The sequence below is a fragment of the Taudactylus pleione genome, unplaced genomic scaffold, assembly GCF_031769625.1.
Source record: "Taudactylus pleione unplaced genomic scaffold, aTauple2 ptg000016l, whole genome shotgun sequence".
Classification (NCBI taxonomy): Eukaryota; Metazoa; Chordata; class Amphibia; order Anura; family Myobatrachidae; genus Taudactylus; species Taudactylus pleione.
In genome coordinates, this window is record NW_028284418.1 from 36,932,039 (window position 1) to 36,948,774 (window position 16,736).

At 41.9% G+C, this 16,736-nt stretch overlaps 1 protein-coding gene across 5 annotated transcripts in view; it reads left to right on the top strand.

Moving 5' to 3' along the window:
- SEC31B (SEC31 homolog B, COPII component) overlaps positions 1 to 16,736 on the top strand; it is a 187,181-nt gene that overhangs the window by 96,437 nt on the left and 74,008 nt on the right. For 4 of the 5 annotated variants that reach the window (XM_088475642.1, XM_088475644.1, XM_088475643.1 and 1 more), the window contains exons 11-14: positions 2,284 to 2,514; positions 4,498 to 4,572; positions 13,310 to 13,402; positions 16,334 to 16,439. In XM_088475642.1, the coding sequence (XP_088331768.1) occupies positions 2,284 to 2,514; positions 4,498 to 4,572; positions 13,310 to 13,402; positions 16,334 to 16,439 (505 nt within the window). The remainder of the gene's footprint in view (positions 1 to 2,283; positions 2,515 to 4,497; positions 4,573 to 13,309; positions 13,403 to 16,333; positions 16,440 to 16,736) is intronic. The other variant, XM_088475645.1, reaches the window with a different exon arrangement.

Consider the following 16,736-nt stretch of genomic DNA (forward strand, 5'->3'; position numbering starts at 1 on the left):
ACAATACTGTGTCACAAGACTGCATTGATTAATTTGATATTCGACATTTGGAAAACTGTGCGACTGAGTATGAATATACAAGTGCCGCATATCAAATTAATCAGTGCAGTCTTATGAAACTGTTTTGTTGCATCGTGTTGCGACAGACGCACATTAGCGAGAAAGATGTACGGGACTCAGCACACTGAGAAGGACTGCGGCAATAGTGTATGTGGACTAAGGTAGATTCAAAGTACTGCTAGTAGTCCTTCATCTGCAGATTGAAGTAAGCTAGCGGGACAGTAAGCAATCGGGCATCGGGTGTTTCTAATGGCTGGAAACCTAGCATCTGGCAGCATTAAGAATTTGTATAGAAAGCTTATCAGATGTTTATCCAGCCCTCCTCTTGTCCCTTTTAACAGAGCATTTCAAGTGTTTTTTTTGGTGTCTCAAAGGTTCCTTACTGTATAGAGTTATATGAAGTAATGTGTGCTCCAACAGAGCGCCATTGTATTTTGATGTTTCTTAACATTGCAGGCAACATTGAAATTAACAGGAAACAATGGTTGTCAAAAAATGGAGGGAGCTAGAGAAGGAGAGTGGAGGAATTCTGGGGGGATTGTGCTCTCTAACTGCTAGCATGGCTTTTCCATAGCGCTGGCTCTAGTCTTAGACCTTCCATCCTGGTCTGATTAGGCCAAATTAGGGTGGCGATCGGTGCTGCCCCCATTGCATATAATTTCATGATGTCACAGATTAGAAGGCTAGGAATAGAAAGCAGTCTTTTTGTATTATGCATGACATGAAATTCCCTACATATAGACAAAAGGGTACATGAGCTTGGGGTACTTTTTCAAACATGGATCCCCTGACAAATCATATTGTTAGACCATGTCATTTTAAGCTTCCATCTGTGCTGTCCAGTCTAGCACGCAGTCCTGTCTTGTGTGTCCCTGCAGACTAGTCATATACCAGTTTTTCAGGATTGGGCCTCGTACCATCCATGTAATCTCCCAAGCAGATGGACCTGGGCGATTGCATGCTTTTAGCCCATAACCCTCAGCCAGAATAAGATAGAGAACTCAGTGACACAATTGTCCTAATCCAGTGGTTCCCAAACTGTGCGCCGTGGCACCCTGGGGTGCCTCCGGACACTTGCAGTGGTGCCTCGGGTTGGTGGTCCAGCATCATATCAAATTATTTATGGTCAATGTAATGTAAATATGTGGACAAACAGAAGCATAAACCTGTCCACCACCATATAACTGAACCTAAGGGAAGCACAATTTACTTCACTTTACTTTTTTACTACTTTGTTTCTGAATCTCTCAATTTCAAACTTTTGGCTTAGGGGTGCCGTGAAAACAATGCTGATATGGTTCAAAAAAGTTTGGGAACCACTGTCCTAATCAATAGCTAGCCAAATGTACTCCTGCAGTAGTGGTCCTGAACTGGATTTGAACAGACTGGGAGACCTGGAGTGAAGGGGCCCAGTCTGAAGCACTTTGTGTGACAGATTGAGAATCTGGGGAATCCTTACTCAAAGAAAATAATTTCTGCACTCTGGAAACCTGGGACTTTACCTTTCTGGATACATTAGCTGCCTTCCAGTATGGTTGTGAGGGTACGCTGCTCATGATCCTTATGATAAGTAATTATCTTCCTTGTTTCAAGCAGAATGGGATGACTTAAGAAGCTTTGCAGAAAAACAGGCTTCTTTTGGGTTTTTAAAAATGTCTGTGTATACTTAAGTTGTGGAGTCCAAATTCGCTGAAGGAGAATTAGCAATCCTATTTCCCCAGTTTATTGGGGCACCTCCCAAACCTTGGTCATTAGTCCTCTTCTACGCCTCTGATTAAACAGTCGGGATTTTTTCCCTGTTTGTTTTTCTTTTTTTAAGTTCAGTCCTATTATTTATTGCTAAAGTACTACTAGTTCCTATGGCTAGAGGTGGAGATTAATTAGGAAAATTTTATATTTATTTTGTATTAATCTAGAGCCCCCTCTTCTGTGGCTTGTGCTTGGGCCCCCCAGTGTTAGATTGCGTACCCCATTTGACTTTTAGATTAACAGCAACTCTCACCTTATAATACCTTATTTTATAATGTTTGTCTGTTTGGGAAAAATTACAATGGCATTATTTTCATTTTGTTTCTCTAGTGATAAGCTTGTTACTGAGAACTGTAACTCCATCACGAGTTTCATTATTTCTTGATTTTTAAGTTGCTGCTTAGTATAAATATTTGTAGATGGAAATCACCACATGATCGTATGATCTGTTAATCTATGTTTTCTCTACGTCAGTTTGGGGGAAAATTGGTCTCATTTGACTGTCCCAAAGCAACTGTGCAGCCAACGCAGGAACCTGCACCCCGCCAGGTCTACATCAGCCAGGTGACCACAGAAAAGGAGTTCCTAACGCGATCTGGTGAGCTACAAGCAGCTCTGCTGTCTGGCAATCTCCTGGGTTACTGCCAGAATAAAGTACAGAACTCTTCACATGCCTTTGATAAGAATATTTGGAACTTCCTCAAGGTACTTTTTACTTGTTTCAATCACAGCTATGGAGTTAGGTCTGTTGCAGTGTTTTAATATACATACTTTTGTGATATTTACAAATGCAGTTTGGGCTCTTTATCGCTCTTTAAAATCTGCTGGCAAATCACTTAATAGCTGATGTGAAGTGATATCTTAAATGCGATAATACAATTTTTAGACATATTGTACCATTTACAGATTTACAACAAGGCTGGTATAGTAAAGATAATAACATAGAATATAATTCTAAAGCACTTTTGTCTGTAGGTAACCCCTGCAAAACAGCTATACCATAATTAGAGTTGCTAGACTTTCCTCTAGGACTTGTAGATAGAAACTACATTGCTATCCTCTTGTAATGGCTACATAATATGGTTTACCATTATACTACACATATCCCAGCATTTGGATCAATTGTTACCTGTACTTACGTTATGTTCCATTTAATATTCTTATTTAGACTGATGATCTGGTTTCTGGTTACATCACTCTGGTGTTTTCATGCAGAGCCTCTGTATTTTATCCAGCGATTTCTTTAACATAAAACAGTGATATAACTTGTTGCCCAAGCACGCCTATGCATGTGATAAATCTTTCAAAAACATTCTAAAATTTAGAATTCCTGATGGTAAGTATCTCTATGGATTATCACAGCTATAAAGTACCAAATAGCCCCCAAATCTAATGATTACAATCTTGTTGTTCTTGCGCAATGGGCCTCTTTTGTGGCAGGTTGAGCCCCTACATGTTAATTTTTGATTAAAGAATAACTGAAAACAAAGCCTTTTTTTTTTTTTTTTTGCTGACACTGGGGTTTTAAGCCCTGCTCCGGTCAGGGAGCACACATTTGGGGGCAGGTAGGAGTCCTGTTATTTATTTTTTACTTAAACATGCAATTGAAAGTACGGGCATAGTAGGTGGACTCATTGTACACTATCTTGGGAAGCTCTTTCCCACCCTAGTCAGTGAACTGTCCATGGGATCCTGTAGTATAGGACTCTGTGACCGCAAATGACAGGTTCCCCACATTCATAGCGGACCAGAACCGGCAAAGCTTTTACTTCCTTGCTCTTTGTGCCTACGGGTTTTCCACTGGTTCCGGTCCTACTCTTCATATATAATACAATACAGATGTGTCCACATAAATCTATCCTCCTTGCGCTACAAGTCGCGCCACACACAACGCGGGAGCTCCGTGTGACTTGGTAGCGCCAAGCGTCTTTTCGTGCAACTTTTTACCTTCAAATGCATCTTATTCACACAGTGATGCAAACAGATAGCACAAGCCGCTTCTGCTGTTTAAAATGATATGCAGCATGCCTATGTTCTGTGTGTACCTGCATGCTAAACACTACGTTAGTGTTACAGTCGCTGACACTGTAACATAGCATGACGCATGCAGATACACCCGCACTCTCTTACAGAACATAGGCATACTGCATATCATTTTAATCAGCAGAATCTGCTTGTGCTATCTATTCACATCGCTGTGCGAATAAGATGCATTTGAAGGTAAAAAGTCACACAAAAGACGCTATGCACTAGAAGGGCTGTTTAACATGCAAGGAGGCTAGATGTATGAGGATCCATCTGTATAATGTAATATAATATATAGAAAAGTCCAGCAAGGATGCACACTCAAACCTTGTAGAATAATATGGATGCTTGATCATACATAACTTGATAGCAACAAAATCCCGTAAATGCCAGAAGACCAGCACAAAACCACATTTGAACATGTCTAGAAAACCATCAGTTTGCAAAAAATAGTGCTTGAACGTTCACAACTAGCATAAGTGGCATGGAACAGCAAATATACTTGTCTCTTATTGTAGCTACAGTATACAGTTTCTTGTAACATAAATTTGCTGCTGTATAAGTGAACCAAGACACCATTCCTTGAGAGATCTTTTTTTTCCCCTTGATTTTCAATATTTTATTCTATATGGTATTCTCACTGACTTTTTTTTGTCATTTCAGGTTAACTTTGAACAGGATGCACGGGAAAAGTTCTTAAAGTTGCTGGGATATAATAAGGAAGAGCTGGATAAGAAGGTTTGGTTTAATATAGCAAACAGAGGAATGAGATTTAACTATACAGGAATTGTAGCCTCTAACAAACTACTGCATGAAGCTAGTTTCTAGAATACAGTAGACCAATGTTACTTTGGTCATTGGGTCCCCCTAATTATAGTGTCACATAACTGTGGTTGTGTCCAGTACATCATGCCTTTCCAGCTAGGAGAGTGCAGCATTCCAAAGGGCTGCATTGCTCCCCTAGGGACATATTTCAATGAAAGTTGATTACATCTTCCCTGATATGACTAAATAAGAGAGATTCCCATATACCTTGATCACATCTTTGAGGAACATTCCTGTTTAAAGTCAATGCCCAAGTAAAGTGAGGTATTCACTTGGTGTGATGTTTTAGATCCTTTTTTGTTTTTTAATGTGGTTGTTCTAGACCTCTGGTTCTCAAACTCAGTCCTCAGGACCCCACACAGTTCACATTTTCCAGGTCACTTAGCAGGGGCACAGGTGTATTCATTACTCTTACACATTTTAAAAGATCCACACGTGGAGCTAATTATTTCACTTGTGATTCTGTGAAGAGATCTCGAAAACATGCACTGTTTGGGGTTCTGAGGACCGAGTTTGAGAACCTGTGTTATAAACTAATCATTTTCTGTCCCCATGGCAGTTTGTACTTATGAAAGGATTTTTTAAGAAAGTAGTGTATCTAGAGATGGCTCTGTAATGAGATTCTGTGACTGGATCAAAGTTTGAAAGTGTCCCCTTACAGTTACAAACACTAAGCAGTGCTGTAGTAACAGCTCAGCATTTTACTGTGTTTCCAACAACATATAAGTCCTAGAGCTTGCGTAGAGTAATTCTAGTCATGCAGTCTGTTTCACAAATACATACATGAAGGAGTGTTGTAAATAGTATACATGTAACCGGATTCTGCACATTAGGCAGCAGACAATAATTCATCAGCACAGCAAATTCCATGCAGAGCTTTCCGTCAGAGCTGAATATAGATGCAGCTGGGATCTAGTGTGACAGAATTGACATGGAGGAGGCCACTGACTGTTATCCTTCATCTTTTCATGGCAGCCCTACTGTAGGAGCTGGTTTGAGCAATAATACATTATGCACATTTCTATAGTATTATTATTATCCTTTATTTATATGGTGCCACAAGTCTTCCGCAGCGCCTTACACAGCACATAAGTGAACAAGAAATCAGTGACTTACAGTACAATGCAGGACAAAGACCAGATTTATATACATTGCAGCATTAGGGATCATAACACACAAATAAGCAATAGGGCGTAAGCAACAAAGTATTAGGTGCCCTAGTGGGGAGTGAGGAGTAGATGAAAGTATAAGTAAGAAGAAGCACAAGAGGGTTGAGGGCCCTGCTCGTGAGAGCTTACATTCAAATGGGAAGGGGCAGACAAACAGGTGTGACACAGATGGGGTAGACAGGGAGGAAGGAGCATGTAGCAGCGGGTTAGGATGAGAGCTGGAAGGCTTTGATGAAGTAGTGGGTCTTGAGAGCCTATTTGAAGATTTTCTATAGAGGTGGAGAGTCTGAAGGGGAGAGGGAGAGAGTCCCAGAGGTAGGGAGCAGCACGGGTAACATCTTCGATGCGGGAGTGGGACAAAGTAATCAGTTGGCAGGAGAGGCAGCGTGCATTTGTTGAGCGAAGAGGACGGACTGGAGTGTGAAGGGAGATAAGTTCAGAAATGTAAATGGCAGAGGAACGGGTGAGGGCTTTGTAAGTGAATGTAAGAACCTTTAATTGGGTTCCGAAGGGGAGCCAGTGGAGGGCTTGTAGGAGAGGTGAGGCAGACATTTGGAGAGGTATATGAGCCAAGCAGCAGCATGGAGGACAGCTTTTTAGTGGAGAAAGGTGGGAGTCAGGGAGGCCAGATAGGAGGAGGTTACAGTAGTATAATCTGCAGATGTTGAGTGAGTGGATGATAGTTTTAGTAGCATCCTAGGTGAGAAAGGGTCTGATCTTGGAAATATTTTTGAGATGGAAACGGCAGGACTGTGAGAGGTGCTGAGTGTGGTTGAAGGAGAGGGAGGAGTCCAGGATAGCTCCAAGATGGTGAACTTTGCGGTTAGAGGAGATAGTTGTGCCGTCAATTGTGCGTCAATTGATAAAGAAATTGTGGGAAGTGAGCTTATGTGGGAGGGTGGAAAAATCAACAGCTCAGTCTTAGTTTAGGAAAGCGCTGGGACATCCAGGAAGATATAGCAGAGAGACAGTTGGAGTATATGAGTTAGGAGAGAGGGGGAAAGGTCAGGGGAGGAAAGGTAGATCTGCGCATCATCAGCATAGAAATGTTATTGGAGGTCAAAAGATCTGATGAGTTCACCTAGAGAGGAGGTATAGAGGGAGAATAGGAGAGGTCCTAGAACAGGTGAACACCTACTTTAAGTGGAAGTGGGGGAGAACATGACTCATGAGAGGAGACAGAAAAGGAATGTCCAGAGAGGTAGAAGGACAGCCAGGAAAGGGCAGTGTTACTTAGACCAAGGGAGTCAAGGATTTGCAGGAGAAGGGGTGGTCCACAGTGACAAAACAGCAGAGAGGTTGAGGAGAATGAGCAGAGAGTCATGGCCCATGGATTTAGCAGCAAGGAGAGCATTTCAGTGGAGTGGAGAGAACAGAAGCCAGACTTGTATATTGCACCTCAGTGTAAATAAAGTAACTATTTATAAAGATACACCCAGGAGTCAATGAAAGCGCACATAGGGGCAGATTCAATTAGCCGCGGGATTTACCCTGCGACTAATTACCTGCCTAAATTCCCGCAGCGCGGGGAAAAGCTATTCAATTAAATAGCCTTTTTCCCGCGCCGTAAAGTCGGGACTCGCGTGCGGAAACACACTGATTCCGCGTAAACTGCGGAATCCATGTGTTTTTTCCTCGCATGCGAGGTCGATTTGGTCGTTTGGACACGGATTTTACCTCGGACCTTCCTGAGGTGCGAACTAAAAGTCCGACAGCGGGGACTCGCGCATGGGGTCTCGGAGACTCCCGCACAAGGAATCTCCGCTAATTGAATAGGTCCAGCGCGGCAATTAGCCGCGGGGTAAATCCTGTGGCTAATTGAATCTGCCCCATAGAGCATGTTGTTCCTGTTGATCACTTCTTAATCAAGGCTTTGTAGACTTTTATATAAACTTTTGTAGTGAGGTCATGCACCTACAGTTATATGGTTCAGTTATCACATATTACTCTTCAGAAATGTCATGATGGTATAGAATTGGGGAGTTTTGTTTAAAGGCCACTAAACTTAAAGGAAATGTGACTGGAAAAATCCTGTCAAGCTGCAGCAATTTTCAAAGTAAGAACCTTCACTCACTGATCTATGCTATAAAATCAAATTTGCCTCCCAACTATGAATCTGTTAACGGACAAACATATTATTATAACTTGAAATCACTTTTTCAATAGTCCTCATAAAACTGAGTTGTAGACGGCTACTTTTATTTCATGCCTGAGAATCCAAGCCGCTGCATTGTTAGAGGCACGGCTGTGGAGTCGGTAAAAATGTGCTGACTGCAACTTCAAAATAAAAATGTAAAATCTATGAAATAATTCTCCAAAGCATTTCCCAAGATCAAAATGTTCATTATGCTAGGTACACACTGGCCGACATATCGACCCTTCAATTGAACGGCCAATATATCGTTTGTGCGTCGGCCAGTGTGTACCAGCAATATGTTTGAACGACTTCTGCAGATATATTAGGCCATCGTGCTGTGTGTACGGGTGATCAGCCGACAGTCTGTACACTTGCTGCACAGACCAGCTGTGATTGACAGCTCAACTGGACAGGAGCATGTAAATTCTCGCCCAGTTGTGACGTCAGTCACGACAGATTGTGCAGACTGTAGCAGAACGTATGTTCTGCACATTCTGCAGATATATGTTCAGATCGACTGATCTGCAGATATATCTATCAGGTGTGTACCTACCTTTAGGAGTGGTGGTACTGTATGTGCCCGCAAAGTGTGTTCCCTGCCAGCAGGTACTACAGAGCGGAAAGTGAAGGGACAAGCTGCGGCGACCTGTAAATGACATTTCACCACCTACACCCTGTTCCGACTTAGGGCCTGATTCAGACCCGCTCGCGAGCGCTGAGCGCTCGCAAGCGGGTCGATGTTGCCCAAATGCGCATGCGCACGACGGAGGCGGCTCCGTCGTGCGCCTACGCGAGACCCGAATAACGAAGGCCAAGCCGTCGTTATGGGTCTCGCACCAAAGGGGGCGTGCTGTCGATGGTGATTGACAGCACGCCCCCTTTGGTGGGCGTGCCGGGGGCGTGGCTGCCCAGACGGAGGCGTTCCCATGGGAACGCCTACCGTCTGGGGCCAGCCCCACTGACATCTCTGATAGAGCCAAAAGCACTCCAGGGCTTGCAGCAACGAGACCCTACCACAAGGGTCTCGTCGCAAGCCCGATGGTCGCGATGGTCTTGACCATCACGACCATCATTTTGGCTGCTCGTTATAGCTGTGTGTGGTCACCCACAGTTATGCAAGCGGCCAGGAGGCCGCTCCTAAGAGGAACGGCCCTGATTCAGAGCGAGCTCTCTGTCAGAGCGTCCAGCTCTGAATCAGGGCCTTAGTCCGCTCACTCACCCATCTGCCCGGGCCCTACTTTACTGATCCAGGGTTTGGCCACTTTATTGCGGCAAGTGAAGCATGCCCCTGAAAGTTTCCGATGGTGTGCAGTGCACATGTACACCACCAATGTAGAAGTTGGCATGTATTATGGGGCAAGGTTATACTGGATGACAAAAGCTAACTGTAGGATTAGCTGAATTAACTCTGGAAACAGCTTGGAAGGGGAGGGAAAAGGCATTATAGATAAAAGATGGTGTTTTTACTGGTAACATATGAATCTTATATGCTCAAAACAAGTAAAAAGTGTTTGAGTAGAGGGTGAAAAAAAGAGTGAGCGAGAACAGGGGAAGAGGCAAAAGAGGGGCAGAGGAAATACAGGTATAGAGAAGCGAGGGGGGGGGGGGGGGAATATCAGTGATCACATTAACTCATGTACAGGCTACGGTGTCATCATTCCCCTTTCAGTTTAGAGTGTATATAAAGTTATTACATTCATTGCACGTAGCTTACTCAATTACTAAACAATGATCAGTGTAAATATGATTTCAAAATGAAAGGAGAGGGGCAAGAGGAAGCCACTGCACTAGCTATTTTAAATCAATTAACCCCAATCCTATATACTCAGAACAGGAATGGGTGATAATGAGTTGGGGTGCTGCCGGGAACACTACAGAGATTCATATACACATTTCCAAAGGAGGAGAAGAAATGTCCTTTGGTGGCGCACAAGAGAAATAATGTTTATACACCATAAAATATAACTTTTATTATCTTAATTTTATAACCTTGTTTAGTGAAATATTTAAAACTGCAAATAGATTCAAGAATGGTGAGAATAAAGTTAGAAAGGTGATATAATAAAAATCACACTGACTCACTATATGCTGCTATCTTATAGTAAATATGCTTATATAATATTATGAGTATTGGTAACCTTCATTCCTTATGCCATGTGTATGTGATTATATTCACAATTGAAGCAAAATAAATAAATAAAAAGAGAAGTATGGAGTATCTCTGGACCAATAATGTGGTCTGGTTATTCTGCCAAATATCAAATGAATGTTAATACTGCATAGAACGACACTATAATTGTTAATATGTTACCGGAATATTCACCCCCAGAATACCCTGAAAACAATTCAATGCATATAAGGGTGTGTTCTTAATATGAATATGTTAACTCATTTTTGTAGATAATTAATGCTGCAAACACATTCATGTGTTTGCAGTATGAATTATTTACATGAATGAGTTAATATATATGAATGAGTTAATATATTCATATTAATAACACACCCTTATATGTATTGAATTGTTGTCGGGGTATTCTGGGGGTGAATATTCCGGGTAACATCTTAACAATTATAATGTAGTTCTATGCAGTATTAACATTCATTCGAAATTTGGCAGAATAACAAGAGACACATTATTGGTCCAGAGATACTCATAAGAGCCATACTTTTCTTTTATTCATTTATTTTGCTACAATTGCATGATATACTCTAGTGATACATCAATACCATATATATTTCTCCAGTTGAAGGTTGAATATAATCACATACACATGGCATAATGAATGAAGGTTGCCAATACTCATAATACTGTATAAGCATATTTACTATTGTAATACCCCACTATGTGAGTTATTACGTCTGACTTGGCATTACATAGGCAGACAATTCCCAGCAGTCTCTGCAGCTGCTGAAGAGGTCAGGAGCAGGTCACATGACCAGTGTCAGGCCGGTGTCAGTTGGCAGGGAGCAGCAGTTGGCAGTTGCAGTCCTGAGGTAACAGAGAAGGGGACCAGACCTGCGCACCTACCTGGCAGCAGTCGGCAGCCAGAGACGCGTAATCTGCAGACACCGGACCCTTTGCGAAAGCTTCAGACAATCAGTCAGCAGGTAGACTGTGAGCCTCAAGTCCCAAAGACTGCAGCTAACTACCATCCACCCTTATAGTACCAGAGCAGCTCCCCTCAGTACTGACTAGTAACTGGAAGGCACCCTATTAAGAAATACTGGCAGCCAAATTGCTACAGCAGTGGAGTTAGAGAAATAGCACAGTGGAGACTTAAATTGAGATTGGATAACTTGCAACTCCTAACCAGGCACATTGGGTCTCATTCAGACCCGCTCGCAAGCGCCGATGCATTTACAAGCGGGTCGATGTAGAGGCCCTGCGCACACGCAGAGGCCGTATTGCGCGTGTGCAAGCCCCGGAGCGAGAGAGAAAGTCTCTCGCTCCGGAGCTTACTACAAAAGGGGTGGCTGTCGATGGTGATCGACAGCTCGCACCGTTTTGTAGGCGGGGTGGGGGGGGGTGGCTTGCCAAACAGAGGCGTTCCTGACGGAACGCCTGCCGTTTGGGGGCGGCCCTACTGACATCACTCGTGATGTCAGTGGTGAGCTTCCGGCTCTAATAGAGCCAAAGCTCACTGGGGCTTGCGGCAGACGAGACCCTACCTCAAGGGTCTTGTCGCAAGCCCCGATTGTCGCAATGGTCTTGACCATCGCGACCATCAACCTGGCCGCTCGCTAAAGCTGTGGGTGGTCACCCACAGACTAGTGAGCAGCCAGGAGGCCGGCTCAGAAAATAGATGCGGCCACCCTCATTCAGAGCCAGCGCTCGCATTTTGCGAGCGCCTCTGAATGGGGTCTATTGTCTTATCTAGTATAAAATAGCCTCCGTCAGAGTCATCAACCCAGACAACGTTGCATACATAAAAGTGAGAATAGCGCTGGACTGTTACTAAAGTAGTGAGCTCATATACCAGTTTAGATATATTTATAAGGTTAGTTAGACTAATAAATGACTGTAGCTCAATATAAGTTTAGTAAATGGCCATCTATAGAGTTGATATTTATTGAGTGTCCAATGTTATGTGATTTCATGTGGTGTTCAATGTACTAACTGTTGCAGCTTGCAGGGTTCCGGAGGACAGCCGCCCAAGAGGGTTCCGGTTCAGTTCCTGTCAAGTAAAATATGCTAAGGTGTTTGCGCTTATTTATGTGAACTAATGTTAACTGAAAGTAATTTCTGAATTATTCTATTCTTGTTGGTTTAAGTCACATACCAATTGTATTGTAACTATGTGAGAGATGTAGTCTGGAAGCCAACGGTCTAAATACCGACCTCCGGCTTCCAGACTTTCTAATCCCGGCATGGTACTAATGACAGGCGTCGTAAACTCGGCGCCTGTCATTAACCATACGCCCGAAGACCGGCATACCGAACTAAGGTAAGCCTGGTGCGGACAGCCGCAGGGTAGGAGGGTTAGGTTTAGGGCTCCTTGGGGGATTTAGGGTTAGGCACCCCCTCGGGAGGGTTAGGTTTAGGCTAGGGAAAGGGGTGGTTAGGGTTAAGCACCCCTGGGGGACTTAGGTTTAGACTGCGGGGAAAGGGGGGGTTAGGTTTAGGCACTTAGAGGGGGGATTAGGGTTAGACACTTTGGGGGGAGGTTAGGGTTAGGCACCCCTAAGGGAGGGTTAGGGGGGGGGGGGGGAGAATTAGGTTAGCAATACTTACCTTAGGGACAATCGGGATCTTCACCCTTGTCGGACTGCCGCTGTCAGGATTTGAACCGCCAGTAACACCCCCGTGTGACAGTTTGTTGGGATAAAAGCTAAATTGTTAATCTCCAGAAGTCGGATTTACTCAAATAAATAAACTCACTTTTCATACTTTTACTGAAACAATCTTCACATCTGTAAGTAATAGTAGTTTATTACACTATAAGATAGCAGCACATATAGTGAGTCGGTGTGATTTTTACTATATCACCTTTCTAACTTTATTCTCACCATTCTTGAATCTGTTTACTGTTTTAAATATTTCACTAAATAAGATTTTAATATTAAGATAATAAAAGTTATATTTTATGGTGTATATAAATATTTTTTCTCTTGTGCGCCACCGTAGGACATTTCTTCTCCTCCTTCGGAAATGTGTATATAAATATGATTTCATGAAGTTTCAGTTTCGCTGTGTTTAAGAGGCTGCACTATTTCATGGGGACATTTCTTATATTATTGACGCAAACATTTTTTGTTCACTAATATTAAGGGTATTAAAGAGCGATACCAATTAATTACTCAAGTTGGGGTACATGGAGAATATCTTGCTGGTTCTATATTCCAGATCTCTACTGCTTTGGGGGATACCTGGCAAAACAAAAATAGCCCCTCAGAGGGAGAAGATCTTGTACAGAGTATTCAGTCTGTGTCTAGCCAGGTAATATGTGATCCTTTTATACTATAGTGTACAGTTCTCCTACATCTTTAATTTTATGTGCACACCAGTAAACATAGAGGTAGTTCTTGTTAAAGTAATTTGCATAAATTATGGAAATATGCTGTCATAATGATATAATATGCAAATATTTTTAATATGTGGAAAAAGTATGTGTATAAACAGTGTCTTCTAGGGTCATTGCTTATAATTGTCATCGCTTCACGGTTTATTAAGAAAATGTGTATCAGAAGGAGTAGTGCACCCTCTAATGTCAATTATTATGGATATTAGAAAGAACTTCTTTTTCCGACCAATATAAACAAACCTCGGACTACCGATAGATTTTAAATGATCACAGATTTTCTCTGTGACTTCTAATATTACTTGTGGGAGAGCAAATAACCCTAAATTAACAGTACCTATTTTTCAAATGTCGCAGATCTATAATATGAAATTTTCTGTTTTAGTAAATTCAAAAATATTTGTAGATTCTATTAGTTTAAGAGTAATTGTTACAACAATTAAAGCAAGTTGTATAAAGGCACGAACGAGCACACTTGTGTATTGAAAATAATTGCAAAAGTATATGCTATACACAATGACCAAACGAAATAAACCTAAACATAAAAAAAAAAAATGGTCAAATGAAAAAGACTGGAAAGTTCTGAGAGATGAAACGCTGAAAAAGAAATAGGAATAATTAAAGGTGCAGGAGATGAGGTGAGGAATCAGTGCGCTCCTTGGTGATACCAGGCATTAGAACTGAGGGGTGGTTAGACAAGCAGGGATATAGAGTGAAAGATACAGATGAGGATTTTTTTTTGCAATGTTTATAGCTCCTCCGTGAAAAATGTGTGGGCCGGTGTAATAGGGAACAGTATGGGTTGATGATTCTTACCCTAACTGACCCTATGCTGCTCCTCTAGCTTTGAGCGTGTTGTAAGCATCGCCACGGTGTCCCCCTGGTATATTCTCACCCTGCTGCTCCATACGCTTCACCTGGTGTGTGAAACCCGGAAGTGACGCGGCGGGATGAGATAGCGGAGAAGCCTTGTTAGGGGGTTGCCCAAGTCACGGCTAGTGTTGCCCTGTACTGTAAGTTATTTTGTTTAGCTTTCAGTTAAAACAAACTACAAGTAAAATTAAGAAAATCTCTATATAGCTGCCTCACTTACCAGCCCATTAATGGAAGTGAAGGGCTTGATCGGCATACAAAATGATGTGAACCTGGGATCTGTGAATGAAGTGATAAGATACACTGTAACTAGGGTGCTGACCTGTATTCTGTTAAACCGTTCTATGTGACAGCAAGAGAAGTAGACAGAACCCACTACTGCGCACTACTATAAAACAACAATGTAAATAATGAGCTATTATGAATAGATAGGCCAAAAATGTCACATCAGAGGTCTGAATTCCAGTATCGCAGAGAGGCTATTGTCTTACTTGAGTTTGTTGGAAAGTCTGTCCATATAGAGACAAATATGCTCCCTTCCAGTAAGTCTCCAATCAGTCGTCTTCTGTCAAATGTTCTTTCAGAATATGGAGAAGAAAAGGAAACAAAAGAAAAAAACAATGGTGTAGAATATCACAACAGGGTACTTGACTTATAACTGCCTGATGAAATGGGCTGTTAATAGTTTGGTCCTTCCCCTTTAAATGGAGATCACAAATACTCGTACCATACTCACTTAAGTGTTATGGTTTCCTCATATAAAGTAGGGATGTGCAGGCTCAGTTCTACTCGGTTCCGTTCGGTTTTTTATACCAAATCTTATTGGCTATCCAAAACTCGTGACAGCTGATACCCAATAAGATTCGGTAAAAAAAAACGAACGGAATCGAGTAGAACCGAGCCTGCACATCCCTAATATAAAGGTATCTTTAATTGCAATTTCTATATCACCAACGTGCACTCATCCAATTATAAATGTCACCTCGTGAAGTGAATAATGAGCAGAAAGATGGGCGTACCCCAACTCACACAAGAGATCGAGATATGTCCATAAAGGTATTTTTAAAGTCCCAGTTGCTTTTCTTTATAATCCTGGACACTTACAGTATTTTTCCTCTCTGAAGTGGGAGATAGGTTCGGCCTTTCCCACTCCAGATGATCTCTTCCTCTTCAGAGAGGAAAGAAAAGTGTCCAGGATTATAAAGAAAAGCAATTGGGATTTTAAAGATACCTTTTATGGACATATCATCTCGATCTCTTGTGTGAGTTTGGGTACGCCCATCTTTCTGCTCCTTATTATTCACTTCACGAGGGTGAAATTTATAATTGGATGAGTGCACGCTGGTGATATGGAAATTGCAATTTGATACCTTTTATATGAGGAAACCGTAACACTATTACGTAAGTACGGTACGACTATTTGTGATCTCCATTTAAAGGGGAAGGACCAAACTATTTCATCTGGCAGTTATAAGTCAAGTACCCTGTTGTGATATACTACACCATTGTTTTTTTCTTTTGTTTCCTTTTCTTCTCCATATTCTGAAAGAACATTTGACAGAAGAGGAAGACTGATTGTAGACTTACTGGAAGGGAGCATATTTGTCTCTATATGGACAGACTTTCCAACGAACTGGAGTAAGACAATAGCCTCTCTGCGATACTGGAATTTGGACCTCCGATGTGGTATTATTGGACTATCTTTTCGTAATAGATCATTCTTTTACGTAATTTACATTGTTGTTTTATGGTAGTGCGCAGTGCAGTAGTGGGTTCTGTCTACTTCTCTTACTGGCTGTATTTTTGTTGGGTGGTTGATGACCCCCCCCCCCCCCTCCCCTTTGACAGTTCCCCTTTGCAGCCACCTGTGCGCATTTGTTTTATATATACATCTTCATTTCTAGTTCCATGTGACAGCCTAATTATAATTATATGTTAATGCAATAAATGTTACATCTGATGTCTTGTTTGTCTAGGCTTCCAGTAGCTTCTCAGGACAAACTGTGTCCTCATCCTCCTCCATGGAGTTTTTTAACCTACCTCCTCAGGACTCAGCCAAGTTTGAGATCCCGGTAACATCAGGTACATACAGACATGTATACTCTGAGTTATGTGCAGTTGTAGGGCCACTATCATTACTGGCATGTGTTTGCAGAATGAATTATGTTTGGATCGTGTACAGTCAATTAAATTCTATATTAAAATGAGCAGTTAACATAAACACTTAAGATATGGTACTATTACTGTAATGAACAGGAAAGCAACTGTAATTACATTTTCATAGTTTTGTACATGATCAAAAAGCACTATTTACATGATCTAGTTGCATTCTAGACTAGATCATTAATATTTTATTCAATGCCACACCTAGAATTTCTA